The following is a 25,316-nucleotide window of genomic DNA, read 5'->3' as shown; positions in this document are numbered from 1 at the left end:
CTCTGGGGCAGGGATCCTGCGGGGAGCTAACGACCTTCGGATGATAACTGCTACTCCCCCACCCCTTTTCTGGTGTCATGGTTGGTGGAGCACCTGGAACCCATCTGGGCACATTTCTGAGAGGGGGATTCCTCCCTCTTGGCCCAGCCAGGTTTCAGTTATACATGCCAGGTCTGCCTCCTCATCTAATATTAAGTCCCGGACAAGGGGAGCTTTATTTACCACAGACCTGGCATTTAGCAACAGCAACCTGAGACCAGGGCCCTGATCTCCTCTGCTACCAGCCTGAGGGGCCGGAACAATCGCTACATCACAGCGATTCCTTCTTTCACGGTAATGGCTAGCCCTACAGCTCCCGTCATATCTGCCCCTCCCGGTCGTAACCAAAATGCTCCCGGCAGGCCGCGCGCACCATTCATTCCAGGACAGGGGGCAAATCTAGGCCCCCATCCACTTCTGCTTCTGCACTCAGTGGAGGGGGCTCCAGGTCGCACACCCGGTCCTATCATATACACCAAGCAGCCACTCTCCTCATACACACCCCACAGTAATCATTAAAATACAATACAATAATATAATAAATTAATTAAGTTTAAAAAGTGGGCACATTCTCTCTCACATTCATACATTCATACACTCAGAAAACAGGCTAAAAAAACAGTTCTTAAATCCGCAAGGGCGGTTAGTGCAAGTTTGAAGTGGCTGGGACCGGTAACAGTTTGGGAGAGAGGGGTTCCTCGCTCTCGCTCTTCTCTCCTGCGGGGTCCGGAAGAATGCAAAAAATATGAAAATCTGAGGTGGCTGGGGGGGGGGGGGTTGGCGCCAGTTGGGGGGGCAGGCTCCCCGTCCACATCCTCCTCGTCCCCTGTCCTCTCCTTCTGCAAGGGCTGTGTGTCATAGGGTATGTATGTATGTATATATGTGTGTGTGTATGTGTGTGTGTGTGTGTGTGTGTATGTTTGTGTGTGTTGCATTTGTGCTGATAAATAAATAAAGGGAATACCAGGGGTTGTGACACAATACATAATATACATATACATATACATATACATATACATATACATATACCTAGATATATATATATCTCCAAAATCAATATCCTAATTAACAACTAAGAGCTACACACAACTAGGCACTATATAAATATAACATGTAGAATAGCCCAGTGCACATATTTTGGATAAAGAAAAGTTCCTTGATGGGGTCTAGCATGAACAAGCTTGCAAGAACAAAACTTTGGTCTTGGTGACCGACTCAGATTGGATCCTGCATAAAAATTCATATCACTGAAGGAAAAGCATCTGCATAGTATTTCAGGATTTGCAAAATATTTAACTTGGATTATTTTGCTGTATCTCTTACCGCAATTCTGCAGCATATTATTAATCTTATCATATTGAAGATTAGGAGATTGAGGCTGAAAAACTACTTGGCCAAACACTATTTAGTGAACATTCCTTCTTCCTTCCTAACCTGATTATAATCTAATTCAATTTTTAAATTTCCTAGCATGTCATCTGATTACCTGAAATAATGGTGATTAAATCTTCAGTTGCAAGACAGATTAGTTATAGAAAACACAGTTGCAAAGGATAAAGTAATGATGCACTCTTGAACTCATACCACTGCAATAAGTAATTACCTTGTAGAAGTAAAGAAACCACCCACATAAGAGAACTACAGCTTTGTTCTTTATTTTCAAAGACTAAGGTCTGAAATCCTGCACATAATACCTGAGTGCTCTACATCAAAGGATTTTCGTATTCGTCTGCCATTTAGTTTAATTAGAGATAATGCAAACATGGATTTAAACTGTGCTGAATTAGGAAAGATCTCCAGAAAACACTGTCAAGGAATTAATCAATTCTGTTTTAATCTTGTACATCTTCCCCAACATCACAATACCTGACTGGTGCACCTCTGCTTTGTGCAGGCTTCAACAGAACCGTCACGGTGCTGTCCGTTTGATTTGAAGGTGTTTCCAACTCATAGGGTGGCATAGAAGGTGCTAGACAAACAAGAACACATGAAACAGACTCATTTAATTTGTCCCTTTCATATCATCTGGATCTTAAAACAGTCTTCCTAAAAATAGTGTTTACAGCAGGGCCACATACCCAGAGCATTCTAAACCAATTTCATTCTCTTTGATGAACTTGTCAGTCTACTGACAACCATACCGCTCCTGTGATAGGATATCCTTCTACGTCAGAATATTCAGTAATGAGATTCTGAACAATCCTGAGTTTATACAAGCTTGCATTGCAGCAAGCTTGTATAAACGCAGCAAGCTTGTATAAACTATCAATTTACATTGATCTATAATCTGTTAATTTAGGAATTATTCTCCTTTCTGAACATCAAGATAGCTTGTTGATAGTCAGGACTGAACTAAATAAAAGTTTAAACTTATATTCCCTAAGATGCTCTCCATATTCCACTTCTGTCATGGCATGGTGCTTTAGGTTTTCATCTTTCTTATGCCCTAATTTGTATCCAGATTTTTCTGAAATTCAGACATATTCATTCTGAATTGAATGATAATATGTGTAGCCATAAAACAGAATCAAATTGTTGGGTATGTTGTTGATATCCTCAATTTCACAGAACAGACACCAAGAATGAATATTTTTTTCCATGAGCTTTTCATTAAGAATTTAAGAGAATGTCTATGGAGATTCTCAGTCATCCAGGTCATGGTTGTCCTGAAGGTGCTTTTTCAAGAGGCAACTGGACTTTCTGTTTTTTCTTTGAAAATGTTTCACTTCTCATCCAAGAAGCAGAGCTGAAGAAACTTTTTGGATGAGAAGCGAAACGTCTTTGAAGAAAAACCAGAAAGTTCAGCTGCCTCTTGGAAAAGCACCTTTTGAATATACAAAAACTTCATTTTCTATAAGGGGGGGGGCAACTTTTGTAACTTCTTTCTAATCAATTATTACTTAATTAATTTCATTATTCTGATAGTGATGATACAAAGTTTTTTTAAATTAATTAATGAATAAATTTAATGAATGGTTAGTTTCAGTAGCATAGTACTTTTAGATTAACTAACAGTTAAGCTTAGTCTTGTTGATACAGATGTTTTAATGGAATTTTCTACTTAATTATTTATTCCTACAAAAATAGTAGAAACTTGGGACTATTGAATTTGGCTGTGGATAAGTAACAAAATAAAGATTTCAGTCTTTAAGACACAGTATTCTCTAAACTAAAGAAAGTTTTCTAAACAAATGAAAAACTAGACCTGCCATTTTAAAGTTGAAAATATAATTGAATTGGGCATAGCTAAATATGTAAGTTTAAATGGAGCATGTTTAACCATCTTAACTTTGTCCTAATTAAGCTTTCTTTAAAATTTAGAAAAGTTGAACAGTGTGCCCATCACTCTCCAAGAATAGCAATAGCACTTAGACTTATATATGCTTCATAGTGCCCTCTCTAAGCGGTTTACAGAGTCAGCCTCTTGCCCCCAACAATCTGGATCCTCATTTAGAATAGATCCTAATGTTATTGGCACAAAAAATACTGATTTCAGAATTTTTGAGTAATAGTTCTATTTCTTGGAATTTTAGATGATAAACATATATAATTATAGCATCTGTAAATAAAGTATCTGAACATGTAATCATTAACAGATAATGCTAAGTAATACATAATTAAAACAACTTCACCAATCAACTGTCATTAACTTTGTCAGACTTATTGATTCTTTGATAACTATGTTTGGGGAAAAAAGGATTGCTCTGAACATGGAGCTAAGACTGACTACTAAGACGAGACCACATTAGCTTTTAAATAACACTCTGGCTACCAGTATATTTATAAACATGATATAAATGGTTTGAGATAACATTTAAAATAGCAAACTCATGTGCCCTCAGTTGCCACTAATTCTACTTCATTCGTTATGGACTGTCATTCCTGTCTCTTTCTTCCATAGAAGTACAGGTGACCTGAGAAAAAGTGTTTCAGTTATAATATATTTATTGCTTTCAACTTTTTAATACTTCACTATGTCAATTATACTGTTGCCATTGATTTCTTTTTATTGGACACTGTTTTATAACTCAGCTACTATTGTTTTATAACTGAGAGAGTTTATTAAATTGAAGGTTGCACAAAAATGGTTTTAATACATATAATAAGTAAAATAAAATCTCCTTCAAGTTGAGGAAAGTTCCTAGTGATTTCATGGCCCTTTCTGATATAGGTAGCCTTTGGGTTACAATGGCAATTGGGAATGGAATTGCTATTGCAAAGTGATGCAGTCATAAAGTGTGACATCATGTAACCACATTGCTTAGCAATGAAAAATACAGTACTTATGGTTGCCCTTATAACCTCAAAATGCGGCATCATTAAGTAGGAAATGGTGGAACTTCCAAGTAAGGAGCGTAGGACTACCATGGGAAGCCCAGTGCAGCCTGTGCACAAATTGGGGAAGATCAAACCAGGGGAGAACATGGTGCAATGTAAGTGCAAGAAGACTGTATGGTAAAAAATGTAGTGCCATATGAATTCAGGAAGGCTTATTGGAGGGTGTGGCACAAGCATTAGAACAGGAAAGCCAAGGGACTCAACAGCATGACTTGTGATCTTCCCTGAAGCTTCCCCAGTGACTTTGCTTGTGCAAAGCTGGCAAGGATAATTGTAACTGGAAATCGTAACTGGAAATCATGTGACTGTGGCTCCCTGCAACTTCATAATCGTGAGTCAGGCACAACTTGTTTCACTTGAAGGTGGAGTTGTCCCATAGCTGTGCCCAAAACTACACTGTTTCTTCTTGGTCAGGTGTTGACTGGTTTCTCCATTGATGGATTGGCAGAAACTTTTGTGGTTTGATTGAAATTGCCTATAGTACGCAATTTCAGTTTTTTATCTGTTGATCTTCTTGGCGCTAGCTGTTATTTGCTTCTTTATTATTTCCACTGCTTCATTGATTTTTCTTGTTTCTAGGTGGTATTTTATGATCCGTTATTCTTTGGTCTTCTTTTATCTGTCCAAACTTGCTTTCCTCTGATTGTAGCACGACAACTTTCTTTTCCAATCTAACATTCCATTTTAGTGGTCAGTGTTTGGTTTTTTCCTTTTTAGTTGATTTTTCATCCAAGGTATTCACTTATAACTGCAGCTGTGCTGTACATTAACTGGTTTGTTTGTTTTTTACAGTGAGCTGGTGCTTATATTTGATATTAGAGATAGTGCTTCACTTACAACCACTTGTTCAGCAACAGTTCAACATTATGATGGCACTGAATGGACTTATTGACCCATGCCCAAAGTTACAATAGTTGCAGTCTCCCTGAAGTCACATGATCAAAATTTGGGGGCTTGGCAGCCTGCCCACAGTTATGATTGTAAGGATGTGTGTGTGCAACTTCCTACCATCTATCTCCCCCGCCATCTATGCAGAAGCTGGGCCCTAAAGTGAGACACAGCAAAAAGCTTTCCAAAGAAAGTTGCAAGAACTTTTTGTTGTTAGTATGCTCCTTTTTGGCCCCAGCTGAGTGGCCTTCACCCACCCACTAAGGTACTTTGTGCTCTGTTAATAACCCACAGTCACTTAACAGCTGCACCTAAGAAAGCCAGGATGCAGTCATAAAGTTAATGGAGATTCAACTTATGACTGCAGTGACTTATGACCAAAATTCCAGGGTCAGTTGTGATAGTAAGTCAAGATCTACTTGTATAAAATTGGCATCTTTTAATACTTGTGCTAGCTGTTTCTTTGAAACCAGCTTCAATGCAGGCAACTTTATTCTATTGTTTTTGTGCTGCTCTGAATACTCAGTTATTCTTTCCAATTTCTCTTCTTTTTATTTGCTTTGATGTTTCTCAGGATAAGGCAAAGGACAGGGTGTCTGGTTTGGGAATAAAATAATCCAATAGCTATGTTGGCTTCCAACTCCCCTGGTTTGCCTCTTCAGTTTGAGCTACTTCTGGCAAGATTTTGATTTCTTTGCCCTTGGTAGATCTTTGTAGTTTTTCCCCCGTTTCTACTTCTGTGAATGCTTTATTTCATTTTATAAAGTGACTTTGATCTGCTAACCTCTATTCTGTTATTTCTGATTTTGGATGCATTCTTTTCATATACTGTATTTTTCAGAATATAAAGATGCACCGGAGTATAAGATGCACCAAGGTTTTGAAGAGGCTTTTTTTTTTAAAGTAGGTGGATAGAGGGATGGATAGAGGGATAGAGAAGGAGAGAAAGAGAGAGAAATACAGTAGGTAGGTAGGGAGAGAGAGAGTAGTTAGATAGGTGGGTAGGTAGGTAGATAAAGGGATAGAGAGAGAGAGAGAGAAATACAGTAGGTAGTTAGGGAGAGAAAGAGTGTAGGTGGGTAGGTAGGTAGATAAAGGGATAGAGAGAGAGAGAGAAATACAGTAGGTAGTTAGGGAGAGAAAGAGTGTGTGTAGGTAGGTAGGTAGGTAGGTAGGTAGGTAGGTAGGTATGTGTACATACATACATACATACACACACACACACACACACACACACACACACACACACACACACAATAGATAGGTAGGTGTTTCTGCTGGCACAGCACTTCGTCAATTTAATTCTCATCAATCAGTTAAAGAGCTTTCCAAAAGGAAAAAAAAAAGTTTTTGCATTCTGCAAACCTGCCCCAAACAGGTTTTTTTTTAAAAAGGCATGATTTTTTTTTTAAAAAGGCATGAATAGCCTTGGGGGAGGCTTGCAGAGTGCTCCTGAGGGAGCCCAAAATGAACAAAAAATGGCGCATTTTTTCACAAAAACTGGCCCGTTTTTTGTCAAAAAAATTGCATGCATTGCCTTATGGAGGCTTAGAGAGTGCTGTTGGGGGCTGTTGGGGGCAAAAAACAGCCCGTTTTTTGCTCATTTCTACCCTCCCCAACCCCCAGGAGCTCTCTGAAAGCCTCCATAAGGGTATGCACATACATTTTGGTGAAGGGGCGGGGCTTCAGGAGGCAAAAGATGCTGTATTCGGTGTATAAGATGCACTCAGATTTTCAGCCTCTTTTTTGAGGAAAAAAGGTGCGTCTTATACTCCGAAAAATGCGGTATCCTCTTTTCACTGGAATTTATCTGTAATAACATATTATTATTATTTCTTGTTTTATTTTCTTGTATTATTATTGTTGTTGTTTTAATCATTGCACAGTGAGCCAGATGTTCAGACTGGGTTTGGCATTTTTGTCTACCTATCGAGTCCTTACCAAGGACCTGGGATAGGCAAATTTGAATGTTTGACAGTGTTACTGATATCGTTGCAGGATGGAAGCAGTTCCAAGTAAAGCCGCCTTCTGCAATTGACTGATGGTAAATTTGTCCAATGATGGTGTTCAAGTGGTGCTCCAGTTGTTTTAGGACTGCAGCCAAGGCACCTATTACTATTGGTACTACCCTTGCTTGCCTTTGCCATAGAAATGTGAACATTTACTAAAAGGCCATTTTAATAACCTAATATGAGATTAATGTTTTTATGTCTGATTAGCTTAGTTTGTCTCAACATTTTAAAAATGAGTTTCAAAATAATAAACTAATATCAATAATATTTTGTACACAAAATGATGTGTGCACTAATGTTTAGATAACATTGTTTAGAAAGGAAATACGTTTTAACTGCTTTACTTAAAATATGCTCCTGACATCCATAAATAAAATTGCAAAATTTAAGTTAAACAATTTAAATAAATTTAACATTTATCATAATGGCAAGGTTGCTGATTTTAAATAATACCTGATATCTTTGTGGTAAATTGACTTGTTACAGGTGGTCCAAAGCCTTTGGCTGTACTAGCCCGGATAGTGAAAGAATAAGTAGTTCCAGGATGCAGTCCAAAAAACAAATAATGTGTTTCATTCCCGTGCTTTAGAACCCGTCCACTTTGGTTTGATAAATCTATTTCTGGGTCAAAGGAGCTGACAGCCTTGTATGTGATCTACAAAAGAATACCAATATCATCAGAAGTTGGACAAGGATTGCATAATTATTCAATATACCCTTTAGATGTCTGCAATGTCAGACACCTTCTGATAAGTTATTTTACTCTTAAGAACTTCATGTCTGAAATACATAGAACACAGATTTAGCCAAAGTATTGTGAGGTGTTTTTTTTGTAGCCTCAGGGCTTAGAGATACCACGTTTATAATTTTAAAGGCTATAATTCAGATTTAAGCTAATATTTTGAACTTGTCTGCTTTCCCCCACCCCCTAATTTTCTTCTGGTTTGGAGGAAAATTAGTAACTGATAGAAGGATTGAATGGTGGGATCCATACTACTCTTTGAGTATGGTTGTTTTCTTAGAATTTTATTACCAAAGTGGGTAACATCATCAGTGCACATTTGCAAGAAAACAATCACATTCAGAGAGCACCAAGGACCTCACAAACGAATATCTGCTTGTTAGGTATACACAGAAATACAAACTGACCAAAAATATGTTTGAGGATGGTAATGATGCTGTGAAACACTTTGATGACAATTGCACTTCACACTTTTCTTAATTGACAATATGCTGGCCACTCAACAACCAACTAAAGGCAAAATTTTAATCTGCTTGAATACTTAAAAGAGAGACCGGGACAGAGAAAGGAGACCCGAGAACTACCAAAATTCTATCACCTAGTAGTCCATATCCATGTAACTCACTGAGAGAGAAGCTCTCAAAAGATCTTCAAATAACTGAATTGGATAGGTGGATTCATTTCTGGTACAGTAAAATGACACTACTGCGCTTTCTGATTTCTCCTGCATTTCTAATCATGCCATTCAGTCTAAGCCCATACTATTATTAAGGAATTACCAGAAAATTCTGATGCTATGCATGTAAGTTAAACAAACAAAAAAAACCCAGGAACAACAATCTAATGACAAGTTAACATTCCAACCATGGCTTGTAGAACACACATAATACTTGCAAATACTACTCTTAAAATAGCCATGTTTTGTTTGAAAGTTGTAACAAGATACATGCTTTGTTCAACGCTCAAACAAAAAAAAAAAAGAACAAACTTTTTTTTCAAGATTATAAGGGTTGACTGATAGTACAGTACTGAGTTCTGACAGCTCACAACACTTCGTTTCAGCTACAAACTGCTTCTCTGCAGGCAATTCTTGCATAATTTTTTCCTTATTATATTTCATATGTAGTTTCTCATTCTGTTTTGAAAGATTATGAATTTAGACAATCTAGATTAGTCTGGTTTTTCCCCTAGAAGACACCTTGAAATAATTTTCATACAGTATCTTAGATTACTCCTGAAGAAATATTTCAAAAAACACAAATAAATCATAATACAATACATTTCTAACATATTCAATCCATGTTTACAACATTTATAATGGGAAGCAGTTTAGTCTGGACCTGTAAAAAATCCCACCACTGCAAGTGGAAGCCATAGAGAGACCTTTCACAGAACTTTAGATAAGAAAAGCTGGTCTAGAAATAAAATAAATCACAGGAAGAATAACTTTTTCATTACCCACACAATTTTATTTTGCTAATCTACTCAATTTTAGAAATATATTTTTCTACAGTAAATTATTTCTCTTCTTTTATAATAAAACAGTGTTTCACAACTGGCTGGAAAACAATACTGACAGTTTCGTAAAGCTAGATTACATATTTTTTTGGTTTGGTTTTTCCGTAACATTTTAACATCTCTTTCTGAAAATGAAGTAAAAACATAAATGTCAAACTAATTTAGTCAAGTAAGAGTTTTGACAGTGATTATAGGTTGACAACAAAATATGCTTTGTCAGTATATTTACACAAGGTATCTTAGGGCAGAGGTGTCCTATAGTTCTTTTGTTAGATTAACAAATAACATGATTTTGTTGAATTTGCATTTTAATAAATGACAGGTTCTTCTTATTTTCTGTTACAACAATAAAATTGTAAAAATGCAATAGTGGGTATAAATTAATTTGGGAACAGAATGAGATGGGATGGAGAAAATCTGTGTGTGTATCAAAGTGACAAAGGGGTGTAATGAAAGTAGAGTTAAGGCACTCATAAACCTTCTGCAGTTATCAGAAAAAATATTATAGAAGTATAAGCAGCACTAGGGAAGCAGTGGCTCAGTGGCTAAGATGCTGAGCTTGTTAATCAGAAAGGTCGGCAGTTTGAATCCCTAGTGCTGCGTAATGGAGTGAGCTCCTGTTACTTGCCCCAGCTTTTGTCAACCTAGCAGTTTGAAAGTATGTAAAATGCAAGTAGAAAAATAGGGACCACTTTTATTGGAAGGTAACAGTGTTCCGTGTGCCTTTGGTGTTTAGTCATGCCGGCCATATGACCACAGAAACGTTTTTGGACAGAGCTAGCTCTTCGGCTTTGAAACGGAGATGAACACCGCCCCCTAAAATCAGGAACGACTAGCACATATGTGTGAGGGGAACCTTTACCTTTATAAGCAGCACTGATATCCTAAATACCAAAAATCACCACCTTAACGTTGAGATTAATATGTACTATATTATATTTTTCCTCTGAGATTTTCTAATTAAAATGCTAAAATAGCATGAGTGTAATTAAAAGCTGAATTGTGAATCAATAGGAAAAATTATCAGATATATAAGAAAAATACTTTATGATATTGATTGAAATCAATCCTATAGTTAAATGTATAACATACTTCATATAAAGTGATCACTCCATATGTTTGTACTGGCTCCTTCCATTGAAGAAAAATCTTCTCCTCAAAAGTATTTCCCTGGATAGATTCAAGCGGAACAGCACTTGGAACTAATGAATAAAATAAAAACATCTTATTATGCTTAGCAAAGTGCACTGTAATTTAGGAACACTAAAGTTTCATTTAAGATTACAAAAATCATTTGGCAGAGTACTAATAAGATATATTCAAGTAGTTCTAAAATAACAATGGTTTTCAATGGCAAAATAACTTCTGAAGAGTTTTGTCCATTAAACAGTTTTAAGCAAACAGTTAAAATCATGTAGTTGACACGCGTGCACAGACACACTTTTCTAATGATATAATCACCATGTGTATGTGTGTAATTTATATGCTACGGAGTGGAGTGGAGGCAAAGGGGGAACAGAAGGGAAGGGAACTTTTCCACTGCCAGCTTCCCACAAGGAAATTCAGTGGGAAAACCCACAGGAAGTCAGAAGTTGCTCCAATGTCCACATGGTCATTCTGTTTCTCTGTTTAGGTAAAGGAAATCTCTCTGAAATATTGACACCACAGTCATGGGTTGTCTAGTCCATATTAAATGCTAGAAATATTACATTTTAAAACTTACCATCTTCATCAGTTTGTACCACAATTTCCTGACTTTCTTTTCTTCCTTCAGGATTCATAAGAATAAGTTTGACACTGACATTAGTGTAGGGGGACAAATTAGTAATGGTGTGCTGAGGGTGTGAATTGTCAGTATCCCAGCTCACTTCTTCTCTAACTTGCTCCTGTCCACCAGTTTGGTAACGGTAATGGACTGTAAGGTTATATTTATGGCAACGGGTCACATTGTAGCCAAATGGCTCCCAGGTGATGGTGATTTGCCAGGATTTGATCTCTACAACTTCAAGTTTTCTTGGACCATGCACAGGATCTGAAAAGAAAAGGAAGACAAACATATTAATGTGAGAGTTTGAAGCTATGAAATGACTTTGCTTGGACTCTTTTATTAGTATGAAATTACTTAATTTAAATTTTCCAATCAGTACTTTATATAGGAACATACATATTGTTTGCATTTTCTGTTTCTCTAAACACTTAATTGAAATTTAATTTATTTATATGAATACAATAATAAAACAGAATAAAAAGGGTTAAAAAGCAATTTTGGAAAAATGTTTACAATAACAATTTTACTGTAACAGAAATCAAGTAGAAAACATGTATTCATATAAAAGAAAATTCATGTAAATTTTTGCACAAAGTCAGAAAAAAGAATGAAATGAATACCCAAGCAAGATAAAGCAAGAATGTTAGAAATTTAGTATAAGATAAATATAAGATAAAATTAAATGAAATTAAAAACCTAGACAGATCCACCAATTCTTTTTAAACACTACCATATAAGATAGTTTGGCCTTCTACTTAACTTATTCTTGTTTAAAAGTCTTCCTAACCTTGTTAAAAATTATTCTACATTGAGAGAGAGAGAGAGAGAGAGAGAGAGAGAGAGAGAGACCCTCTCAAACAGAGAGAGAGAGCGAGAGAGAGCGAGAGAGAGAGTTAGTTAGTTGGTTGGTTGGTGGGCAGACTTAACACTTTGTTAAGTTTGTTTCTCTGTGTGTTGTGGATATATACATGTCTCCATGGATGCAATTGTGCAAGCATTTTTTTTCCTCTTTAAAAGAATTTTTGGATTTCACTAAACCTTTAAGACTGAAAGAGTTAGAGTTGAAATATAAAGAGATTGTCAATCGCCATACTGTTAGATTGATAGCAATTATGGACTATCTTGATTATAGCCTCCTTAGAAAGAATATGCTACTGTATGGTTGAGAAAAAGATCAAACTTCATTCCATGGAAACCCAACAAAGTTCATAGGGAAGGTTTCTTTCTACGATGGGCTTCTTGGGTCAACAGTGAATATCAGTTATCAAAAAAGTAGGTAGAAAATTAAGCAGACAATAGGCAATTACAAAAAGGGAAGCCAACTTTCTGAATTCTGTTTCTTTGCACTTAAAGACTTATAAATAGACTAATGTTCTGAAAACCTGACCTAAATTGCTATATATTTTAAATAGCTGTAAAGCTGTGCTGAAAAAGTTGTTCTCAAGGTATTGTGATAAATTCAATAAAAAGAAGGGAATTCTTGATGAACTTAAGGAGAGAGTATTGGATAGTAAATGGACAAATAAAATTACCAATCAAAGAGAATATTTGCACCTCAGGGTTGAAATGAGATGTTCTCTCTTACTCTTTCTTCTTCCTCTCTTTTCTCTCTTTGTCTCTCTTCTCTTTCTCCTTCTTTTCCATTCTTCCTTCACTTTCTCTCTCCTTCTCCCTTCTCTCTCCTCTTTGTCTCTTTCTGTTTCTCTTATCCTCTTTCTCTTTGTCTGTCTTCTCTTTCTCTCTCCTTCTTTTCCATTCTTCTGTCACTTTCTTTCTCCTTCTCCCTTCTCTCTCCTCTTTGTCTCTTTCTGTCTCTCTCACTCTTTCTCTTTGTCTCTCTTTCTCTCTCCTTCTTTCCCACTCTTCTGTCACTTTCTTTCTCCTCTTTGTCTCTTTCTGTCTCTCTCACTCTTTCTCTTTGTCTCTCCTTCTTTCCCACTCTTCTGTCACTTTCTCTCTCCTTCTGTCTCTTTCTGTCTCTCTTCCCTCTTTTTTCTTCCTCTCTTCCTCTCTCCCACTCTTTTATCACTTTCTCTCTACCGTCCAACATGTCCCCATACGTATCTTCGACTGATCATGTTTACCTTTTCTAAGTAGGCGCAGTTCCCTTACCGGATCCCTCGCTCAAACACACACACACGCACTCACAAAACCATTTTTTCCCATTCCAATTCAGATCCTATAAATCAATTGCTCTGTGTAACATCTGTGAAAAAAAATCAGGTGCTCAGGCATGAAAATGTACCGCTCAAACACTATACTTTTCCGCACACACTGAAAAAAAATTAGAGGGAACATTGATGAGAACTCAATTCTGCCCACCTTTCGATTGTTTGTTACACAGGAAGACAGATGAAAATGAGATCAGCACCTCCCATTTAACAATGATATTCAAATTGCCTCTCTGTGTGATGGCTTTCAAGTGTTTTCCTATTCCACTGTGCATATAGGGGAAGGAGGTGATCATTGCATAAGCCAAATTCCTGGAGGAAAACATTTGAAACTTACCCTGAAATTCTAGATGCTACCAAATTTAGTCCATATAAAAATTTTCCCTACCATACTCAGATTCTATATGACAGAAAAGGAACAATCCTTCAACAGCACAGGGATTATTCCTTAGTTTGCATACTCAGTTACTCATGAGGATTCTACAGTCAAAAGCTTATTTTGTTCATGCAAGAAAATGTTCTACACAAGAATCATTAGTTAAGACAGGTAGCTACAGAAATCAAATGAATACACAAAGGAAGATTTTTGGTTTTAACAACTGAAGCTAGAAAGCAAAAATAGATTTTCAAGCACAGTGTAACTAGGAAAATGAATTAGATGGCATCACATAAAAAGAGCAGCATCCTGTAATAAGAGGAATATGTTGGGCACACAATGTTCATTTCTGAAAGGTCTGATAGCATCTGATTCTACTCCAATTGCTTAGACTCCAACAGCCAAATGCCTGCCTAGCAATAAATCTATTAAGACTATATTAGACTATATCTATATTAAATCACTGTGCTTGCACATAACTGGAGCTGGACATATGCACATTTTACCTACAAAACAATGTTTTGCAGCAGGGTCTCCAGAGGCTTCCCAAAATATATTATTTAAAAGAAGAAATATGAATTATAAGAGATAGGCCTACACAGAATCACAAAGAAATGGTACAAACTGGTAGTACCTTTACAGACTAACAATTTTACAAAACGACAATATTTTGTGAGCTTCAGCTCTCTTCATCAGATGGCTAAACTCTTATACTGTGTTTCCCTGAAAATAAGACAGCGTCTTGTTCCCTTTTGACCCACAAAATAAACACTTAGGCTTGTTTTCGGGGAGGTCTTATTATTTTTGAGGTGCAGGAGGTGGAAAGCATGGCTGCTGCTGCGTTGCAATATTTTGGGGGAGGGTTTATTTTAGCGCATTCGCTCAAAAGCTCGATTGGGCTTATTATCCGAGGAGGTCTAATTTTCAAGGAAACAGGGTAGATATAAATTGGGATGAGAAAGGGAAAGGGACAAGCACAAGATTCATCTTACATGTGAGACAGATTACAAATACTTCTACCCTGCCTTATCCCAATTTAAATTTTACTTAAATTGTTAATCTTAAATGGGGTTCCAGATTCTATTATTTTTGGCAATCACAGACTATTGTGACATTCCTCTTACAATGTATAAAAAAGCTAAAGAAACTAAAAGAAAAATAATGTCAAATCCATTTGGTGCAATACTGGCACAAAGATATATGACCCTTGTTGTCTGATTTCTATTTGTGTCAGGCATTAACAATGAGACCCACAAGTATAAAATTCAAATTAGCTACTTTATTGTTCTATGCCTATTCTACAGAAATCTCCCTAGACTTACAGCTTTCATCTGGAAAAGGTTAAATAAGGCTCAAAGCATTGATGGGATAGAGTCAAACCAAACCTTGTGTTAACATAATGAGTGTGGACTACTTTCCTCCTTGAGCCTTCCTCCTTACTGGGATGGTTCCTCTCCAACAATTTGTGCTGAAATATTTGTAGATGCATAAGGTTGGATTCCCATTTTAGTACGTTGGAGTATAACAGCCTCCCATTGGACTGGATTGTTTACAGTATAATAGTTCGACATTCATTGGCATTCAATGTCTATGCAATATGACTTAAATTACAAATAGAGCTTGAAAAAACAAGAGGAACTTTTACTTCAGCTATGATATTACAAGGTCACCACATAACAGGATACTACAGCCTAGAATTCCGAAACATAATATCTTATAAAAATGGGTTCACTGCTTAATGGAACAATATTTTGTTTATGGAACCAAGATATGCAAACATTTGCCATGCAGATTATTATATTAATAGCAATTGCCTCTATGAGAGATTTTCACTTAGGTAATGGAAAAAGTAAAGAAACAATAACTGATACAGAAATAAATTTTGCTATTATAATTCCAAATACATGAACAATTAAGGAAATCAAGAAATGAAGCTGTATTTTACATGAAGTTGCAAATTACATAAAAATTAGGACTAATACAAATGATGTAATAGTAATGTAATGTAATGCAATATAGCAAATGAGATAGGTGGAATCAAAATATAATTATAACATTGGATCATGGAATTAGTTTCAATGATTGAAAAAATAATTTTATTTCTCTAAAGTTTATATGTATAGCAGGGGTGTCAAACTCAAAGCCTAAGGCCCGGATTTGGTCCATGGGGTGCTTAGATCTGGTTCGTGGGGCCACCCTGGAAACAGGGAAGGACTGGCTCCAGGTGCCTCTGCCAGAAAAAACGGAGCTTGCAAGTGCCGCGTGTGGGCCTCCCGAACTCTGTTTTCACTGGCAGAGGGTTGGAGGAAGCCGTTGCAGCCAAAACAGAGCTCGGAGCCTGTTTTAGCTGGCAGAGCACTCAGTCCACCACATGTGCCCTCACATGAGTGACATCAAGCTGGCCATGCCCCGCCCCCAATTCAAATACAACTCTGATGCAGTCCTCAATGAAATTGAGTTTGACAACCCTGACGTACAGGAATTCCTCTACATATAATCACAATTGACAGTAAACTGCCAGGTAACTTTTCAAACTTGTCATTCACTCTAATAGCCATAGGATAGTTAAATAAATTGATTATACAGTGAGGTCCTTTAAATGGTGCTACCAAGATTGTAAACATGATAGCTGATCTTTTTGTCTCTCAGGGCTTAATCCTGCAGTAGATTAATTTCTCTGTTCTACTTAATGCCATGGGCTGTCTCTCTATTCCCTCTGGAATAAGTAAAATGAAAAGAATGTGGAATGTATCTTAAGTGGGCTGTTTGAAACTGAGTGTTAACATCATTGTAATGCTTTTATAGATAAGCAAAATAGCAAAATCAATGAATCAGCCCATAAGAAAGAGTGATTTAGTTGTGTTATATTCTAAATCTCTCTCAATCTCAAATCTCTCTTGCTAGTTAATTATATATTGTAATATTGTATGTTGTATTTGTATGCAATATACAATATTTTGTATATTACATATAAACCTTACATGATATATTTGTTTTCTCCTCACTTTGTGAAATTTTATAGACAGAAGGAGAGATTATAAAGCTAGGTCCTCCCCAATTTATAACAGTTTGATTGAAAGAGTCATGGAGCCCATCATATTAATCTATTATAAATTGGTCAGCATGGTGTGAATCACCATGCTATCCAGGACCACTGATTCACTTTAAGAGGGCAATATTGTTTCCATAAGCACAAAATCTGTGGTGCTTAAAGCTTTCTCTGGTAACTTTTTGCTCTTTATCTGATGGCACCTGGAATATTTTTTTATGCTGCTCTCTTTCTGCCAATTTCATCTAGGTATCAAGCAGTGAAATCTGACAGCTGCAGCTCACAATTTTGGGTACCAGCTAATGTAGTTGTAGCCTCTGGCACTTGAGCATCTTATTTAATCAATGGTCCTCATTTCCTTGACAGTCAGTAACATGTGCTTGTTGTTTCTTTTCCAGAGAACAAAGAGAAAAAACTGACTGATAGGATCAATTTCTATTGCAGGTTCAATTCACAGTTCATTTCTTTGGAACTTAATACTTTACCTCCTATTACAACTCCTATGCTTTTTGAAAAACTCAATTTCAGAATCCATGAGGCGTAATTTTAGGATCTTGTCATTAATAATAAAAAACTTGGGTTAGAAGCAAAGCCCAGGGTGTAATGATTTTTTCCTGCCTGATGTCTTAGTGCAAACTTCAGGAGCTTGAAATAGAATCATAAAAATAAAAAGACAATGTTATGGCTGTATATGTCTGCTTTACAGTTTATTCAGTCTTCTGCACTATTTGGGTAGGAAGTTTGGACAAGACATATTCAGGGCCAACTCCTCTCAGGCCCAAATCTTTCAGCAAACTAATAGATGGATACAATTTAAGCTGTTTGTGCTGCTTGTGTTGCAAGGCATTAGTGACTCTTAATTTTCTAACACAGTTCGGGGTTGTGTTAGGTTTTCCAACTATATTAAATCACTCCCCCCCCCTTTTGCTTGTCCATTTCAGCACAAAAAAATTATAACAGACATCTGAAATTGTTAGAATGTACTACATGCTATTAAAAATATAATTATTCAAATAAGAAATAGGACTTCTATTGTTACTGTATTAATTAAACATGATGAAAATAGGGCATTTTAAAAATGATAAATTCATAATACACTGAGCAATATATGCATATAATATGTAATTCTGTGCACTTAAATTATGCTTTGTGAGAAAATTATAGCTGTGAATAGAATACTGCCTATATATACATTGATATATTAATTCTAAATGACAAAAACTTTATTTGCTGGAATTCTTGTATTACCACTAATTTCATCATAATAAATCTTGCTAAAGAGAATTTTATGAGAGTTGTGCTTATAAAAAAAATCACTCTTGGTTCAAGCAGTTGCTATTAAATAATAAAACCAATACAATTTTCCTCAATTTTATATTGATTCCCCAAATGCGGTTTATGCTTTATCATACTTTTAACTGATTGTCTGGCATATCTCTCCCAGGTTAGAAACAATAAGCATTTTTCAGTCAGTATTATTTCATAAGTCTGCAATATTATTTTAACCTTTAACTTTTTCATTCTTTTCTGCCTGAGAGCTAGCACAAACATACACACAGAGAGATTGTGTTGGCAAAGCAATCAGTGAACAAAACAAAACATAATGCAGGAATAAGCACGTCCTAAGATTATCTCATACCTAAATAAACAAAGCTAGTGTATAAAGATGCCAATGAAAAAAAATTGATTTATCTCAATAAATGAAACATTATGTAGCTGCCTGATGGTGCTGATTGAAAGATAGGATATAAATCTATGAAGTAAACAATTTTAGTAAAAATTGAAAAAAGAATTGCACTATATGTTAGAAAAAACAATGGAAACTTGTAGATGAACATCATATGAATAGATGTAAAATGATAAAACATGACATTTAAGAGCCTTTGATGGATTACAAAAACTATTTTTAATTTTTTAAAATGTTTTAATTTTGTTCTGAATACCGAAAATCTGGGTGCATCTTATACACCGAATACAGCATTTTTTGTCTCCCGAGGCCCCACCCGCTTCACCAAAATGGCCATGCATAGCCTTATGGAAGCTTTCAGAGAGCTTCTGGGGGCTAAGGAGGGCAGAAATCAGCAAAAACCGGGCCGTTTTTCCCCCCCAGCCCCTAGCAGCACTCAAAAAGCTTCCATAAGGTTATGCATGCAATTTTTTTGACAAAAAAAGGTCCGTTTTCACAAAAAACGGGCCCTTTTTTTGCTCATTTTTGGCCCTCCTCAGGAGCACTCTTCAAGTCCCCCCCAAGGCTATTCATGCCATTTTTTTAAAAAACTGGCCCGTTTTCGCAAAAAAACAGGCCATTTTGGGGAGGTTTGCAAAGTGCAAACACTTTTTTTCCCTTTCAGAAAGCTGTTTAGTTAGAGGGATTGATGAGAATTACATGGGTCAAGTGCTGTGCCAGCAGAAACAAAGTATTAAGTACTACAGGTTGTCAGCGATTTCCTTCTCCAGCACATGGATAAATACACCTGGAAACATCTATCTACCTTCTCTCTCTCTCTTTCCCCCTACCTACTGTATTTCTCTCTTCTCCCCCTTTATCTACCTATATACCTACCTACATACCTACACACACACTCTCCCCCCCTTACCTATCTACTGTATTTCTCTCTATTTTTCTCTTTCTATCCATCTACCTATCAACCTATCTCTCTCTCTCTCCCCCTAGCTACTGTATTTTTCTCTCTCTATCTCTCTCTATTTTTCTCTCTCTATCCCTCTACCTACCTATCTACACACACACACTCTTTCCTACCTACCTACTGTATTTATCTCTCTCTCTATTTCTCTCTTTCTCTATCCCTTTTTCTACCTACCTACCTAACTACTCTCTCTCTCCTTACCTACCTACTGTATTTATCTCTCTTTCTCTTTCTCTCCCTCTCTATCCCTCTATCTACCTACCTGCTATTTTTAAAAAATTGCTCTTCAAAACCTGGGTGCGTCTTATATTCCGGTGTGTCTTATACTCTGAAAAATACAATAGTTCTTTTTTTATCTTGTTATTTTAATCAGCCATCCTACATGACGGATAAACTGCACTGGGGACAGTGAATCTTAATTCTATCTACACTTGTTTCAATTGTGTGACAATGTTTTAGGAACCATCATTATTAACAAGTGCTAAATAAAGATTGGATATTATTAATGAATGATTTTCAATCACTTGGATGAGCTGGCTTATTTATAGCTCATCATCTTGAAGCTAGGCTTGTATTCTAAAACCTTCATTTTTTTACATCACTGGTGAATTGGCAAACGCTTTAGATTTAATATTTAAGCGTGACAGCTCTTCTAAAAACCCAGTCTATGGCATGAGATATAATAAGCCTCTAAAAAGGCATAACCTTTATGGTACATTAAACTAAACAGGCTTTGCAGGAAAATAGCCAATATTGTTTCAATTCTTTCATTATACCTTTCAAATTATCACCTAGTTCCACCACTTTAGAAAAAGCCAGACCTCAGTGGGACAAATTTTTCTGGCATAATAAAACATTGGCTTGGCTTCATTAAGCTTATCCTTGGTCAGTAGCAGCATAATCCTTTTGTACTAATATTCTTCTGCAGTAGCACAAAAATATCTCAGATTTTTGCATCCTTTCTTTTTTAAAGTGCTAGTTCAGTCTTCTTCCATGTCAAACTACATTTTCAGAAACAGTGCAAGTTACCTGGCTTAGGAAAATCTTGGTTTTAATTTTCTGGGAGCATTCAAGAGCAATGTTTTTTACACATAAGAAAAATCAAAATTAAGACTCTTTACTCAGTCTGATTTAAAATGTAATTGTTAAAATTATTTAGAGATCAGACCCAGACTCTTAATATTGCCATTTTGAAAAGTAAGAGATTTAAATTGTAACATATTTTTTCATTTGTTCAACAATCCATTAAACATGCTTAAGATATTTGAAATCAATACAAGAAACACTTAATACAGTGTTGGATTGCAGCCAGAATATGTATTATTATTTTTTTGCATCAGAAGCCACTTAATGTATTCTGTACAGCTTTCTCAATAATTAATCTGGCGCACTGAAGAAATTAGCAATCATTCATTTAAAAAATAAACACATTCAGTACTCTATATGATAGAACAATATATTCTTTAACACCATATAAGAGCAAAGCTGCCTTCAGATGTAATTAATCTTGATCAAGTAATTATCTAAATTATAATATCCAGGAAAAGTATTTTTATTGATAATTTAAAAGCAAATGTATGCGTAGTTACATTCAGATTATGCAATTCTCTTTTAGGATAAGTAATGTTGTCAGAGTTCAGAAAAAGAATAAGAAATCATAGGCCAAGGAAATTAAGCAGAGATTAAAAAAAAACATTGCTAAAACTAATGATAGCAATTCAATTCACTATACCTCGCTAAAGTTTTCGTTTCTCTTTTTGAGAATCTCATAAACTCCATTCAGTCATGACTTCTTTGGTCTTTTCCTATGTCTCAGTCTATTTACTTTTCTTTGTGATCCAGATTTTTCAATTCTATTCTTATTAATTCTCTCTGAATGATCAAGCCAATTTGATGCTCTTCTTTTGTTTTGTTTGTTCAGTTTTATATTCAGTGCATATTCATTCAAACCTTCCTTCTTAATCCTCTCTATTCCTCTGTTTCTACACACAATTCCCACTGTACTCAACTTACTTTCATGTTTCCCTGCTGTACATTACTCTCATTTCCATATAATAGAAGCATGCTGCTATAAAAAACCCATTTTGTTTAACCTGGCAAGCATTCATTCCTTGCAAAAGATTATATACTACCATTATTTTTCTATCAACGTTTGCATAACGTTGTAGCAATCTTTCTACAAAGGTTACATAAATTATCTACTTGTTCTAGATTTTCATCACTTATGCATAATCTGCAATTGTCTCCTCCATTTTCACTATCACAATGGTTTTTGATACAGGTAGTCCTTACTTAAACATATTCAGTGACTGTTTGAACTTACAATGGGGATGACCAAGTGTTTTTTAAACCAGTCCTCAAAGCTCTGGATGACCTAGAATCCTTGCAGTCACATGATGGCAAACTGGGAGCTTGGCAACAAGATCTTTCTTACAATAGGTGCAGCGCCCCACAGTCATGTGATTGTCATTTGTGACTTTCCTTCCAAAGTTAATGGGGAAGCCAGAAGAAAAGGTCACAAGTTACTCTGGTAAATCTCCAACATCTGGAAGTACCATTCCTACCCTACCTCATTCATGGCTCATTGCCTCCTCATGAACCCTTCCCATCTTGCAGTAGCCTAGCCATCCTATACCATGTACACTTGCCCCTGGTGCACCTTCAAGAACCCTCCTGTAATCTGCAGCAGCCAGCCCAAGCCCTGCAACACTTATGCTGTCCTCTCATACATCCTGCTGTGTCCTGCAGCAGCCACTATTCTTGTACCATGTTAACTACCCATGCACTCCTGTATGCCCTCCCTTACTCGACATCAGCCATTTACCTGCCTTCTGGCCTTCTTATATTCCTTCCTTCTTTCCTTCCTTGGCTGCTTATCTCAACAGCATGATTCTAAACCTTTTCTCACACCATGGTCTGTACTTAACTATTTGCTAATCATTTACACTCATGCATGCTTTATTTCAGTCGTATATCACCCTTATCACATTCATCAATATTTTTTGCATTTTTTTACATAAAGTTTTTTCTCATCCACAGCCTCTTTCACTTCATTATTCTGAAAGAACCCCCCACCCCTATTTTCCAATAGTTCACACTTTTCTCTGGCACCCTATAATGCACTTCTCATAACCTATTTCTTTATGTCTATTTTCCATTTATTCTGTTGGGAGATTAATCTACTTTTTAATACTTTTTGCCACAGAATTGTACTTTCTTTTCTTACAGTCATTCTACTTTTAGTCTGATTGCTTTCCCTTTGCTTGGATGACCATTTTCCTCTCAAAAACACTATAAAGTATCTTTAACATTATTAAAAAATTGTATTTTTCATTTATTTTTATTAATTTCTTTACTACATATATGCATAAAAACTTTTATACCTCAAACCAAGCATTTTTAAAATATATAGATCTTTCAACAGAATGAAGATAAACACAATTAATGAATCTTATCAACATGCTCATTTCAGCCAATAAGATAATTTGATAAAAATAGGGAAAGAGACCATTTCAAAGAAATAACTAAGATTTTCATCAGTGAAATAATGAAACAAAGAGTATTTGTGGAGATATTCAGCTGAACATGGAGAAGGGCTGGAAAACAAAATGGAAATATGTAAATATACCATTATTCTTTCTACTGGCAAATGTTTCCAGTGACTTAAAAAGTTTTTCTTGTCATCAGAAATAAACCACTGAATACAATGTTAGAGAAGAACATAAAATAATTGCCCTAAAAGTATCAGCAATTGTCAAATTACAAGAGAAGTGCTTTCAAATAAAATCTCAAAGCATGTCAGCAGCATTATGAAAACATACATATTTTACTTAACTCTTGAATGTACAGTAACTCATTTTTCTTATGGAAAATTCTTCTCCCCATGCTTTAATGATGTTAATGTAATAATGTAACAACATTATAATCAAATTTCTTATAGGATCAATATTATATTTCACATTGATAGACAAATGTACTGCAAGAAGAATGCCATATTTATGAAGAAGTTACTATATCTAGTATAGCTGTATTTTTAATATATTTGCTGTATATTTAATTCTTCTTCTAAGTACAGGTAGTCCTTGACTTACAATCATTGTTAACTGACCGTTACAAGTTACAATGGTGCTGAAGAAAATAAGTTATGACCATGTTTCACACTTATGACCATTGCAGTTTCCCTGTGGTTATACGATCAAAATTCAAATACTTGGCAAGTGGCATGTATTTATGACACTTATAATATCCTGGGGTCAAGTGATCATGTTTTGCCGTCCTCTGACAATCAAAGTCAATTAATAGAACAATTAAATAGTGAAACGACTTGCATCCAAATGTTGTGGGAGCTCCAATTCTAGATGTTTTTAAGAAGAGTTGGAAAAACATTTGTCTGAAAAGTTATACGGTTTCCTGCTTGAGCATGGAGTTGGATTAGAAGACCCCCAATGTCCCTTCCAACTTTCTTATTATGTCAATAGGTAAGTTCAATTCATTTAACAACCATTTTACTAATTTAGCAACTGCAGTGATTTACTTAACAACTGTGGCAAAAATGTTTGTAAAACAGGACAAAACTCACTTAACGGTCTTGCTTAGCAACATAATCTTTGGGCTGAATTGTAATCATAAGTTGAAGACAACCTGTAAGTAACTCTTGTTCTAAGCACATTTAAGTTGTCTTGCTCTGAAGCTAGCCCACAAAAGCTTTGAATGGCAATATAGTTTGCACATAGGTAAATGTTGAAAACTACTGTTTCAAAGCAAATATAGGTGGAGGTTAAAATTATTTGTATACCTATACTTTACTTAAATATAAAAGCATTTTGTTGATTATCCATTTTTGTGTTGTCTTTTTGTGTTGTTTATCAAAGAACTAGAGATGCTGATCTACACAAAAATTTAGGGTTTTCTTTTTAAAATGATTATTCTAATATATTTTCTTATACAAAAAATGCATTGTTCAATCTTCCTTTCAAACTTTTTAGATTGCTTTGCTTATCTCTCTACAAAAGAAAACTGTTTTTCATTTTTTTTAAAATCTTGTGAATATAAACAAAATTATATTCCAAATCCATTAAGACATTTTTGTTACTTAGTTAAAATGACATACCTAGCTATTGAGTACTCACTTTATAATAACCCCTTTCTACCCCAAATCTACTTAGGCATCCGCCAGTAGCAAGAGAAATGCCGGTGATAGTTTTTACAACCACACATTAGTTTTACATTTCATGACAGCCTAATTCTAGAGAGTTCTAAAGACAGACAAACATGTGTTCTTACAATTTTCTTTCTTGAGCTTGAAAGAAGCCTGACTTTTACTGATAAATGGGAAAAATATGGGAGTGCAGACATGTATTTTTCATTTCACACTTATGTCATTGTCAATTCACCCGAAGTGCATTCCAGGTGCTGTGATGAAAATGCAAATCTGTAGGAAGCACTCATGTTTATGGTAATTATCCTTCAGTACAGATTAGAAATGCAATAATTATGGATTTACTCAACCAGATACTTTGTTATGTCTCTATCATGTACATATCTGCTGTACTAATTATATTCCAAAGAAAGTACCAGAAGTACAGTGGTTTAAGGCAGTACTCTAAGATACAGCTCAGAAAAGAAATTCTTTCCTAGGGCTTTTACAACATATAAAAGAAGACACACAAGATAAAAAAGAAGAAAGGCAGACCAAAAATGTGGAAAGACTGAAGTATTAGGCCTCTAGCAGGAACAAAAAAGAGCAAAGCAATAATAAATTAGAAAG

General features: G+C 35.7%; 1 protein-coding gene across 16 annotated transcripts in view; it reads right to left on the bottom strand.

Annotated features, from left to right (window-relative positions):
* PTPRM (protein tyrosine phosphatase receptor type M) overlaps positions 1-25,316 on the bottom strand; it is a 477,367-nt gene that overhangs the window by 195,662 nt on the left and 256,389 nt on the right. For all 16 annotated transcript variants that reach the window (XM_087707256.1, XM_087707257.1, XM_087707258.1 and 13 more), the window contains exons 8-11: positions 11,261-11,569; positions 10,630-10,739; positions 7,731-7,932; positions 1,906-2,008 (exon numbers count right to left, since the gene is read on the bottom strand). In XM_087707256.1, coding sequence (XP_087563382.1) covers positions 1,906-2,008; positions 7,731-7,932; positions 10,630-10,739; positions 11,261-11,569 — 724 coding nt within the window. The remainder of the gene's footprint in view (positions 1-1,905; positions 2,009-7,730; positions 7,933-10,629; positions 10,740-11,260; positions 11,570-25,316) is intronic.

Source organism: Thamnophis sirtalis, unplaced genomic scaffold (assembly GCF_051295495.1).
Source record: "Thamnophis sirtalis isolate CommonGarterSnake01/CBP01778 unplaced genomic scaffold, rThaSir2_p1.2 scaffold_2, whole genome shotgun sequence".
NCBI lineage: Eukaryota > Metazoa > Chordata > Lepidosauria > Squamata > Natricidae > Thamnophis > Thamnophis sirtalis.
Note: the sequence above shows the minus strand (reverse complement) of the source record. Positions and strands in the feature narration are given on the sequence as shown.